At 35.6% G+C, this 13,346-nt stretch overlaps 1 protein-coding gene across 2 annotated transcripts in view; it reads right to left on the bottom strand.

Moving 5' to 3' along the window:
• Positions 1–3,960: 3,960 nt before the first annotated feature.
• The window catches only part of STAP1 (signal transducing adaptor family member 1), a 33,840-nt gene continuing 24,454 nt past the window's right edge, over positions 3,961–13,346 (bottom strand). Inside the window, exons 7-9 of one of the 2 annotated variants that reach the window (XM_015250851.3) lie at positions 13,095–13,164; positions 11,075–11,171; positions 3,961–4,022 (exon numbers count right to left, since the gene is read on the bottom strand). In XM_015250851.3, coding sequence (XP_015106337.2) covers positions 3,961–4,022; positions 11,075–11,171; positions 13,095–13,164 — 229 coding nt within the window. Of the gene's footprint in view, positions 4,023–7,524; positions 9,622–11,074; positions 11,172–13,094; positions 13,165–13,346 lie in introns of those variants that run through there. The other variant, XM_031689792.2, reaches the window with a different exon arrangement.

Raw genomic sequence — 13,346 nt, 5'->3', positions numbered from 1 at the left:
TTTCCATTAGGGGTGGTTCCTCTTTAACTCTTGAGTTTTTCAGGAGAGTGTTTCTTCATTTCTAGCAAAGAATTTTGATTTTAGGGTTTTTTAAATCCAATTTGATATTCTTAGCCTTTTAACTGGAACACTAAAACCATTTACATTTCATGTAATTACTAGGATTTATTTCTGCCATTTTATTTTATGGAGGTTTGTTGTCTAACCTGTTCTATGATTCTTGTTCTCTATTTTCTTACCTTTTAAAATTTGTATCTACTTCATTTTTTTATTCCATTTATGCCAATTATTAACTCAATTCTGTATTCTGGAACTTTGAAAACTAATCTCTTTCGCCATCTAGCTTCCCTTAGGTTCCACAAATAGAAGACACTAGAAGGAGACTGGAAAGCTGGAGAGAGGGAGAAGAGACTGACCATTGCCATTTGCTTCCTGATTGTCAGCATGACCTCAGCAGTGGCTTTTCTCCTAGTAGTTGTGGCTGGTTCCCAGGCTCTACCTTTTCTCTGGCACTCTGCAGGATCTCTTTTAGGCTTCCAGATTCTAATAATCCTACCCTTTTTCCTTTAATAGTTGGGACCCTTGCCAACATTTTCAGTTCTCTCACAACCTGTTTAAGCAATTCCTTATGTTAAATTCTTTCTTAATATAAATGATATGGTTTCTGTTTTCCTGAGCTATACACATTTTTTTTTCTTTACTGGTTTAGTGCCTTTTATCTTTTGGTGATTACCCTGTATTACAACATGTGTGTTCAGACTAAGTCAGACTAAAGCTAATCATTTTTACGTTTTGAAAGATTATGATTTCCAAAGATGGCCACAGCAATATTTGCAATCTGACGTGCTCTTTTGGAAGCTTATTACCCTACAACCACCATCTAGAGATAAAATGTTTTCACATACCTTGAACTCAAACAAGGATTTATGACTGCCTCAACTAATATAACAGAAAGCAGTATGTGTGACTCTGTATGACTTCTGAGGTTAAACCAGAACAGGCTGTGTGGCTTCTGCTTGGCTGGCTCTCTTGCTCTTGCTCGCTCGCTCTCCCTCATGGAAAGCTCAGCCCTGGAACCCAGACATCATGCTGTGAGGAAGCCTTAACTAAGCCCCAAGAGAGAAACTGAGGCTCCCAACTGCAGTCACTATCAAGTGTCACACATGCGAGTAAGCAAGCTCTCAGACCATTCCAGACCTCAGACCTCAGGGAGCAGAGACAAGCACTCCCTGCTGTGCCCTGCCAAGTTCCTGCCCCACAGAACCTGTGAGTATGGATTGTTTGTGCAACTAAGTATTGGGGTTACTTGTTACACAGTCGTAATGACTGCAACAACTCTCTTTGCCAACCTGCATACTCTGGTCATGTATTTTATTTCTCTTAGATATTTTAATTCTGTTGTCAAATACCTTAGTGTCTTTTAACTCTCTAAGACTTCTTTATTTTGTTTATATAGTCAGTGTTTGTATTTATGCACACACATAAATCACTTTCTTTACTCACACATATATCGGTTTCTTTACTCTTTATTCTCCTTTGTGCGTCAGGCTTACCATCTGGAATGAATTTCTTTCTATCTGAAATACTTCCTTTAGAATTTTATTTTGTGAGAGTCCACTGGTGGTATACTTGCTCATGATTTCTTTGTCTGAAAATACCTTAATTTCGCTCCCATTCCACTGAGATATTTTTGCTCAGTGGTAAAATTCTAATCCAACTTTTATTATCTTTCAACATATTGGAGATATTTTTTACTCTCTTATGACCTTCCCCTGTGGCTGTTGAGTCAGCTGTCAACTAAATACTGCGTCTTTTAAAAAATATATTTATCTGCTTTCATTTTATGCAGCGTAGTTATTATGTGTCTGGGTATGGATTTCTTTTATTAATCCTGTTTAGGATATGTTCAACTCTTTGAATCTAGATTTGTACCTTTTGTTAGTTCTGAGAAAGTCTCAGGTCTATTACTCCTTCAGCTATGTCTCTTCACCCATTCTCTTCATGATGATTCTCATCAAGCATTGTAGACTTACTCTGCCTTCCATGTTTATTACCCTTTCTTCTATAATTTTGGTTATATTTTTCAGTAGTTCTATATTTAGTTGTTCTATTTGGTTCTCTCTTTTAAAACTGCTAGATGACTTTTAATAGTTTCCTATATTCTGCAGATATTTTCTAACATCTTTTATTTAAATTGTGAGGACCATTTTATGGTCTGCCAATTTCAATTTCTCCAATTTTTGTGGCTCTTTTCCTGTTGTTTCTCCCAGCTAAATGTGTTGGTGGTCTTCTATTAGATTCTCCACCTTGGACAGGCCCTGGGCTTTGATTTCTGTCTCCCTTGTCCATTTCTTTTTACTTTATTTCAATCAACCACATTGCCTCACCATCTTTAGGAGTCCTTTTTTTTTTTTCCAAACGTTCTGTGTTAAGAACTGCATTTCTTTTAGATTGCAGGAATTCACTCTTAACATTTAGAGATGGTAACAAATTGGCACTCTTAAGTCTCTTGTTGCTTATCTGTATTTGGACTAACTTAATTGTGAGGCCGTTGGGAATAAGAGAATAGATCTTTTGTAATCTACACATCAGTTAACACACTGGTATTACAGTAGATTTTAAAGAAGTATTTCACAAACTTTATTGTGGTGTGTTCTAAAAGAGCAGATTTCTGGACCAGCCCCCAGAATTAATTCAGGAAGTCTGAGGGCATCTTAGGATTCTGCATATATTGAGGTATCCCAGATAACTCATTGAATTTGTTTGCTAGGACTGCCATAACAAATACCATAGACTTAGTGGCTTAAACAACAGAAATTTATTTCTTACAGTTCCAGAAGCTGTAAGTCTAAGATCAATGTGTCAGTAGAGCTGATTTCTTCTGAGGCCTTTCTCATTGGCTTTGTTGATAGTTGTCTTCTCCCTCTGTCTCACATGGTCTTTCCTCTGTGTGTGTTTGTGTCCTTCTCTCCTCTTATAAAGATACATCTTTATAAGATGTTGGAAATAAGTAGACCTTAGGAGTATATTCTAACGTCTTCATTTTTTCAGATGAGGAACCAAACATCCAAATAATTAGAACTAGGAGTAGACTATAGCTATATCTTTTGATTCTTGGTTGATTGCACAAGTGATTCCCAATTTGAAAGACCATCAATATCAATTTAGAACTCTTTTCAAGAAAAAAAATTATGAACAAATGTCCCTGAGGTTTTGATTCAGTGGATATAGTGTGGGACTGAAGAATTAGTATTTTTAAGGAATTCTAAGTGATTATAATCAGTCTCATACTGTGTTTTACTTGTGAAATGGGTGATATATATAGCCTTTTACCATCCTTGTAAGTTAATGTATTTTTACAAAAGGAGGTATGGGTTGAGTTTGAGCCAGCAAAAAGACAACTTGAGAGAAACATAAAAATGGATAAACTTCACTTATTTCCAGTAACAAAAAAAATGTAGTGTAGAAAATTTCCATTGGAAAAGGACTTCTAGTACATTTCATATCTCTGGTTTTTAGCTAGATAATCAAAAAGACTTCTGTTTGATAAATTGGTCAAATTAGATTTTAACAAAATCTATTGAAGCTTCATTGGAATTGCTAGAATTTAGAACTAGAGAATCTGCGGTGGAGATTATGTAAAGGGAAATCTATTTAATTGGATCCTAGGAAAATAAAAGCTCTATTTAGAAAGGACCACATGGTTTCAACTTATATAAGTGCATGGGAATGCATGATCTGTAAGTTACCCTCCCAGCCATATACTATGATTTCCTAGTGAATTGTTTTCATTCTGATACGATAATGAAATTGTATGCTGCAGTGTTTAATTCTGATGTCCAGGTAAGTAACTTGATAGTCAGAATCAGAAAGATAGAGATAGCTTTCTTTAAAAGTATGATCTTCCTTCTGAAAATAAGAAATTACCAAGATACATGGAAGTAGTTTTTCCATTTTATTTCATGCAATATGTAGATTTTTCTTCAACCTCTCTCTCCTGCCTTCTGTGGTGGATTCTTGGCCTGATAATTGTGGGTAGAAAAGCTTGATTTTAATAAAGAACCAGTATTGAAGAGCAGGACAGTTCATTCTTTTAAACATCAATTGATTTTCCTGCTTGTATATGAAGCATTGCTGGTGTGTTTAATAAATGTTAGTTAACCCAATACTGAATATTCAGATGCCTTTTTAATTTGTATTTTATCCTAGACCTGTAACTTGTTTCCTCATAAGTTTTTCTCTAGCATTTTTTTTCCTAGCTAATTTAATGTTATTTATCTATCCTACCGTATTTTGACGTTGCTTTTAGTTTATACTGATAATTTCTGAAACTGGGAAAAATCAATTGAGGAAATATCTTTGACTGTTGGTTCCATCAGTGCTCTTGCTTCTGGTGTCAAAGAGAAAGCTGATTGCTGACATGGGTTTAACAAGGCTCAAAGAAAATCTTTCTTTGGTAGTATTTTATTGGAAACACCTTCACTTTCTCTAAGTCTCCAGATATTAACCTTTAGGTGCTCTACAACTTCGAAATTAAAGATAAGGGCTCTGGCATTCCCACTGTGCCCCTTTTCAGCTAATCAGCTGTGAGTCCACACTCCTGAAACAGTTAGAGGCTCCCCCCAAAGTTTCCTTAAAATTTCAGCACTATTTGTCAAGACCAGTTTTGACCTTTTTGTAGTTTTTCTTAGTCCTATTTCCACTCTCATTTACTCTTCCAGTTTACTTTTCCATCATCTTTCTGCTTTTGAAAGAAAATATATTACTCTACAGAAGATAGTGTGATTATTTGAAGTCTCTCTTCATGTTCCCCTCTAGTTCTGTCTGTTCATCTATCATTCCCTAATCCATATAATAAGAGAATCTAAAATGCAGAAAGGTTGAGTAATTTGTTCCTGATCACAAAGCAAAAAATCAGTTCAGCCACCAGAAAAATAGTAATAGCAAAGACTTTGACAATAAACTAAGAAATAAATCACTGTCTAAGTCCCAGGCTAATTCCTGAGATATAGATGTGTGAGGCAGCCTCAAAGCAAAATACCAAAGGCTTTGAAACTGGAACACTTCCCACAGAAACAGTAAGGCAGAACTGGTTCAATCTAGTCAGGATGGTTGCCTGCTTAAAAAAAAAAAAAGAAAAAAGCCCCAGAGGGTTTTAATCGGATCCAGAGGCCCATGACATAGTATTCAAAATAAAATACCCAAGATTACAATTCACATTACTTGGTAGACAGAGTCAGAAAAACGTGACCAATTCTCAAGGGAAAAGACAACAGATGCCAACACTAAAATAACCATGATGTTGAAATTATCAAAGATGTTAAAGAGCTATGCTCCATGAGGTGGTGATAAGCACTCTTGAAACAAATGGAAGGATAGATATTCTTAACAAAGAAAGGAAGATTATAAAAACCAAGCAGAAATTTTCAAAGTGAAAAAAAATCTGAAAAAAAAGATCCACTGGTTGGATTCAGAAGTTCTTCAAGTTGAAGAGAAATGATTCCACAGGAAAAAGAGCAACAGGAATAGGAGATATCTAGGTAATAATAGCCTATTTTTCTCAAATTCTTTAATACATTTATAGCAATTGAAAGCAAAAATTAGAACATCATTTGGTGGAGTTTTCAATGTTATATAGATGTAGTACATGTGACAGCTATAACAAGGAGGCGGAAGTAAAGGGACCTATATGGTTGCAAGTCACTATTGGTTAGAAACATGTTACAGGTCAATCTACCTTCAAGATACAGGGTTTACACAATGCATGAATACCAGGAAATGAGAATCATGTAACTGACAGAATATGCAAAAGTGATGGGATGTCAGTACCATGGTTATGTTACATTATGTAAGACTCCTCCTTACCAGTAGATTTACTCAGTAGCCCCTCCTTCCTTCATGCCCACCTCCACCCACTTCATAGCTATCTTTGAAGAAGCCAGCTGCTATGAATCCTAGAACTGCAAGGAAGTGAATTCTCCAAACAACCTGAGTGAGTAGATCCTTCTGGCTGAAGTCTCAGATGACAACCCAGCCTAGCCAACACCTTGATTGCAAATTTGCGAAAGACCCAACTAAGTCAGGCCCAGACTCTTAACCCACAGACACAGGAAAGGATGAAGTGAGGGGAGAGAGAATATGAATATCTATACTTGAATATTTATCACTGGAGATGCAGAACCACTGAGAAGGTTTTTTTAAAAAAGTTCAAAAATAAACATGGATTTGGATTTCAGCTTCATTTACTAGCTTTGTGTGAAAACTGAAGTGTTGCTTTTTTTGATCATAAAATGGGAATAATAGTATCTTCCTTGTAAGATTGTTGGGAGCAATAAAATGAGATGATGTAATCCTGGGACTTCACATAATGCGAAGAATGTAGTAGGTGAATAGTTACTTGCGATGGTCCTTTTGTGTTTCTGGGAGTGACATTTTTCCTCCTGCTTCCTCCTCCAATACTATGCTTGGGCATTCACCAATTTATTATACCAACATCATCCACTCTGTGCCAGACCCTGGGTCAGAAGATTAATTCAAAGATTAAGGCTAAAATGAACCAACTCCTTGAAAGACTACCAAAATTCTCTCAAGAAAAAAATAATATAACCTGAATTTCCCTGCATCTAAATTCAATTAAAGAGATTGAATTCATAGTTTAAAACCTTCCACCAAAGTAATCTTCCAGCCCATATAGTGAATTCCACCAAGTATTTAAGGAAGAAATAATACCAGTCTACACACATTTTCAGACTATAAAAGAAAACAATACTTTTCAGCTCATTTTTTTGATTCCAGCATAACATTAATACCAAAACTAGACAAAATAATTATTTTAAACATATAATACGTATGATCAAGTGGGTATACACACAAGGCTGGTTAAAAAATGGAAAATCTATCAGTTGATCCACCATATTAAGTAAAAGGAAAAATGATCATCTCAATAGGTGCATAAAAATAATTGGACATAATTCAGTATCCTTTCATCATTAAAAAAAAATTAAACACCTCTCAGCAAACCAGGAATTAAGGGAACTTTTTCAGTCTGATAAAGGGCATTAAAAATAATAAACTACAGCCAATGTCATACTTAGTGAAAGATAGAATGTTTTTCCTTTAAAACTGGGAGCAATGCAAGAAAGTCCACCCTTAACATTTCAGTTCATCATTGTTCTAGACATCCCAACCAGTGCAGTAATACAAGAAAAATAATTAAAAGGTATCCAGGTTGGATTATGTGAACTGAAACTACTTGTATTCACAGATAACAGGGTTTCTATATAGAAAATTCCAAGGAATCAACCCAAAAAAAGTCTTTAAATGAATAAGTGATATTAGCAAAATACTGGAATACAAGATCAACATACAAAAGTTATATTTCTGTATATTACCATTGCACAGTTGGAATTCAGACTTTCAAAAACTATTTTAACAATAGCACTCAAAAATTAAATACATAGGTATTTAACAAAACGTGTGGGATCTGTATACTGAAAAATAAAGCACTATAAAAGAAATCAAAGACAACCTAAATAAATGGAGGGATATGTGTCTTTCTCAGTTGGAACACTCAGTATTCTCAAGTTTTTCTGAGTTGATTTATAGATTCAACAAAACCCAAATCAAAACCCAAGAATATTTTTCTGTGATAACATTAATATAATTCTAAAACTTATACTAAAAGGCAAAGAAACTAGATTGATCCAAAAAATCATGAAAAGAACAAAGTTGGACTTACACCTCTTGATTTCAAGAATTATTGTAAAGCTCCAGTAATCAAGATGGTGTGCTATTGGCAAAAGGGTGGGAACATACATCCGTGGAAATTGATACACAAAAATATAGTCAACTGATTTTTTACAAAGGTGCACAGGCTATTTAATGAAGAAAGGATGATCTTTTTAAATAAATGATGCTAAAACAATTACATATGTAAATACAAATAAAATGAACTTTGACTCATCCCTCTTACCTTAAACATATTCCAAGTGGATCATAGACCTAAATGTAAAATAGAAAACTATAACACTTCTAGAAGAAAACATAGGTTAAAAAAAATCTTTGTGATCTCTTGTTAGGGAGAGTCCTCAGATACAACACCAAAAGTTCAATCCATAGAAGCAAAAATTGACAATTTGTACTTCATCAAAATTTAAAATTTATGCTTTGCAAACGATGCCATTGAAAAAAACAAAACATTTGTATATCTTGCATCTGACAAAGGACTTGTATTCAGAATATGAACAGAACTGTCAAAACTCCACCATAAGAAAACTCAATTAAAAATATAGGCAAAATATTTAAGCCTATATTTTGCCAAATTAGATATATGAATGGCAAATAGCCCATAAAAAGATACTCAACATCATTAATCATTAGGGAAATGCATTTTAAAACTAGAGATACCACTATACACTTACTAAAATAACTTTAATGACAATATAAAGTGCTGGCAAGGATGCAACTAAAATTCTCAGACATTAATGGTACACATGCAAAAAGGTAGGACCACTTGTGAGAAGTTTGACAGTTTCTTATAAAGTTACATATACACTTATCATATGACTCAGCAATCTCATTCCTAGATATTTTACCAAAATGAGGTGAAGACTTAAATTCACACAAAGATCTGTATATGAATGTCCATGTAACTCAATAATTGCCCCAAACTGGAAACAACCCTAATATGTTTAAGTTGGTAAATGGATAAACAAACTGGTACCTCCCTACAGTGAAATACTACTATTCAGTAATTTTTAAAAAAAAAAGTGAGCTATAATACGCACAACACTTGTGTGAATCTAGACATTATGAGTGAAAGAAATCAATGTCAAAAGACTCCATACTGTAATTCCATTTATATGACATTCTGGAAAATGCTAAACTATAGGAGTGGAAAATAGATCAGTGGTTGCCAGGGATTATATGTAAGAGGGTTGACTGAATAGAAAGAACATTACAGCATTTTTAAGGTGACAGAACTTTCTATGTCGTGATTGTGGTGATGGTTGTCAAAACTCATAGAACTATGCACCAAAAAGTAAATTTTATTGTATGCAAATTAAATAAATTTTTTAAAGAAAGAAAAAAATAGCCCCTGTACATAAGACAAACCACACTTGGAATTATTTATTCAATTCACAGTTTCTCCTTTACTAAAAGTTCCAAGAAGGCCATACTTTATTCTCAACACTAAGAATTTGTAGCCCAAGGATGTGCACCTACCCTTCTCTCCTTAACGTGAAAGAGCTTGGGCTAACTTCAGAGGATTAGAGAGCACATGAAAGTGGATCAGCCAGCCCCAGCTGACCAGCAGCACTAGATGTATGAATGAGGCCAACTTGGACCATCCAGCTCGTCAAGCCACCAACTGGTATAGTTCTGTAAGTGATACCAAGTGAGACTAGCAAAAGAACTATACGACTGAATCCAATTCAAATTGCTGATGTGCAGAATTGTAAGCAAATAAAATGGTGGTTGATTTAACCACCATGTTTTAGGGGTGATTTGTTACACAGCATTAGATAGTGTATACTATAGGGAGAAGCCAAATTATATTGGATTCCCCACGCCCATTTTTAAAAAGTCATTTGAGAGATGTTACAAGAAATCCTCTTGTCTCTGAGGGAAAAGAAAAGAAAAGCTTAGGTTAATAGGACATTCCCAGAGATTTCTATTAAGTGGTGTTTTCCTGCATAAAGCCCAGGTAATGTATTGTGCTGAAATATCTATAATAACATGTTCATCCTTTGTGGTTATATTTTAAGACAGAGAAGGTCAACGATGAGAGGGAGAAGTTGAAGGCACCAATAATTATAGATGGCAAAGAGAGAGACTAAGAGGGGACATGGTGGCTGTTTTTAAATATTTGATGGGCTTTTTAAAACCCCATGTTGTTTCAAAGCCAGAAATTGGATTACTATGTATAAGATAAAGGAAGAATGTTTCCGACTCAATGGTAAGGAAGAATTCTCTAATACAAGAGCTGACTAACAGTGAATTATGCTGCCTCAAAAATCAGTGAGGCAGCTATCATTAGGAATTTGCAAACAAGCTGAATGGTCACATTTTAAAGATGTTTTCTGTACTGAGTATGCAGGTGATTCCTATACAAACTGAGACAATATACTGGATAATTTTCTAAAGTTCCTTCAGACTCTGAGTCTTTTAAAATTATTTGTCATCACGAGATTCATAGCCATGTTGTAAAACTTGGACTTTTAAACTTGCTGTTCTTTGAATTAGACTTTTCAGATATGCCGTGCTGTAGGTAGCCAAAACAAGTTGTTTTCCCTCATAATTTGTAGGAACAGAGACTTGTTTTGATAACTGAAAACAAACAAGCTGGAGATATTTTTTCTCTCCTGCTTACAGTTTGTCAAGTGACCATGTGTACCAGGGATAGTTTCAAAGGATGGAGAGAAACTGTCACATCCAGCCTGCCCTGCTTTGCCAAAAGCTGGACTACAAACAGGGCCAGTTTCATAGTCATATGAACTGTGCAGTTGCACTGGGTCCCATGCTTGGCTTAATGGTTCACTACCACTGTTTTGAAATTCTTAATTTATGAACAAGAGGCCCCACAAATTTTGTAGCCAATCCTAACTCTACAGTCTTTTAGTTGTAGTTCCTCACCTTGTTATCTTGCCCTCTGCCTTCTGCCTTTACAGTGGAATAAGACCTCTCAAGTCATCTGTTGCCTAATGGCCAGTTCCTATAGTCTCCCCTGAAATCCTCATCCATTTTCATCTGTCTAGAGCATCTGACATTGTTGGCAGACCATACCTTTAAATTCCCTGTTTGGTTTCTATGACTCTATATGAATGTGGTTTTCTTATCTCTGAACTTGTTTGATAAACGTGCCTCAGGGTTTTTTCTCTAGAATGGGCCCATGTTCTATCCATCAGAATTTATTGGTACTCCCTTATTTCACAGGTCAGTGATAAAATGATTTCCAAATGGATAAATTTAAAATCTGAACTATAGTTCTACCTGGTTAGTATTACAAATCATATACAATTTTGTTTTGTTTTGTTTTGCTTTTCTTAATACAGCAGTGAAATGAAGAACATACCAGGGGTTTCATCAGTTGAATATATAAATGGTCGTAAATTTCCTCGAGTCTCCTTCACAAAATAATCAATGACACTGAAAAGATTTGGGAGTGTTACCTGTATAAAGAGAGTGAGAGAAGACTCGGTGTCACCTGTGTAAAGACAGAGTAAGAGAAAACTTAACTGAAATTTAATGGAGATTACTGTGTATTTCCTGATCTCCAGAAAATTGTGTCAGTTCCTCACTTCAGTGGGTTACTGAATGGCCAAGGTTTTGCCTACCCATGCATTTTATTTCTCCTTTATAGCCGTATCTAATTCCCTATTGAGAAATTACCCCTTTCCCATTGGATACGTTTTGATGGACAATAATTAGATACCCTGCTATTTTCCTGTTATTACATGAGAATGTGACTCAAGTTAGGCCAAAACAAAACAAAACAAACAAACAAAAAAAACCCTTCAAGAAATTTGAACTTCATAGAGAACCAAGAAAGGATAGCAGACTCCTAATCAGATGATACTTAGTATCAGTAAATACTTCCTAGTGTCAGAAGGCTTTCAAGCCTTCCAGTCATTCTTTGTGCTTCCTGTGTTCCTAAAATAAGTCCTTTTTTTTTTGCTTCAGTTAGCCATAATTGGTTTCTTCTGCTTGAAACAGAAGAATCCTTTAAAGCCAGCAAACTTAGCATATTAGTATCTCATTGTAACAGGATAATTTACTTGGCTAGGAGTAACTGAATTGTCTGGCTGCTCTGTAAACCAATATTTTTATGCAAGGAAAATCAGGTTAAACTTGAATATCCCTGGTAAACTTGAAGAGGAAAAAGAATTGACAAAATGACAACCCGGTTGGGGAGTATGAAAGGTAAAAGAGCAATCCAGGGTGCTAGCTTTCCTTACACTGGGGGCTGTTGGGCTAATGACAGATGAATGAGCCCCAGTTCACCAGCTGCAGAGACAGTCTTCCCTGACCACTGCTTCCAGTCACTTGGTTATTTGGATTATCGTTCTGCATTCTAATTCTGTTTCCTTCATTAGAATTTTTGGAAAAGCCCATTCAGGCATGGACATGAGAACTAAAAAGCTCTAGGAAACATGGCAAGGACCTAAGTGGGGTATATGAAGTAGCAGCTGTCTGGCTCTTGGTAAAGGTCACACTGCACTCTGAGGGTTATAGTCAGAACATAAGAAATTCAACACTACACTCCCTTTCTCTGACCAACACAGTGGGCCTGGGGAGGCAGAGGCACTAGGAGCTCAATTTTAGAGAAGATATCATGAATATCTTCAAGATCCATTGCTTCCATTTAAATGGTGTCACTTCCCTGGCCCTATCTTCCCACCACTGCAGCCTAAGATCACAGAGCTATATTCCCTTTTCCTAGAATACAGACCACTGTAAATACCAGTTTTTCCACCTGTGTAATAGGTGTTACCTCAGGGTAATGATAAAAATTAAATTAGATGGTGTAAAGTATTTAGCTCTGTGCCTAACAGTATGCAGTGGTTATGATATTTTATCATTAGCCCTATGATAAGTTGGTTGGGATAGGAAGGGGGTTGAAGATGAGGAAGAAATTCTTTCTTCACTATTGTGTCACCATTAAGAGGGGAATTTCTGAACAACTGCATAGTGTGATACATAATACAACTGCTGTATTAGAGGACTAGGCATTCAAAGATTTTTTCCCATTAGAGATAAACACATTGAAATACATACTTCTAATTGGAGGATGTAAAACAGATACTTAACAGAAATATTTTTCTCTCTCTGAGGCAACTGTTTGATAAAGATTTTCAGGGAAGTGGAAAGAATTGTTAGCAAATTATCTTCTACTCTGCCTCATTCACCTGCTGTCGCATCTCATTTCTCACCCTGTATGTCTGCCACCTTCGGGGCCTCCTAACATGGCTGTTTTTGCCAACACTATGTTCTTAGGTAAGGAATATGCTTTTCCACCTTACTTTGTATTCTATAAGATAGTTTTGGGAGGAAGCAGGAGAAAATTAATCAACAATAAGGAAATAGCTACTTACAGGTTTTTCCAAATCAATAGTATAGTTTTGTCCTACACTCATCACTTTGTAGTGCTTGATTCTTGGAAGGCTAAAATGAAAAGAAAAAAAAAAGGTTCATCTCCATTTGAGTGTACTATTGGGTCAATTAAACTAAAGTGATTATAAAATATCACCTGTATAGTAAAACTATACTCCCATGATTTGGGTTTGGCAAAACACACACACACACACACACACACACACACACACGTTTTTTGTTTGTTTTACTAT

The sequence above is a fragment of the Vicugna pacos genome, chromosome 2 (assembly GCF_048564905.1).
Source record: "Vicugna pacos chromosome 2, VicPac4, whole genome shotgun sequence".
In the NCBI taxonomy this organism is placed as follows: domain Eukaryota; kingdom Metazoa; phylum Chordata; class Mammalia; order Artiodactyla; family Camelidae; genus Vicugna; species Vicugna pacos.
The sequence above is the reverse complement of the archived record's forward strand: the minus strand, read 5'-3'. Positions and strand labels throughout refer to the sequence as shown.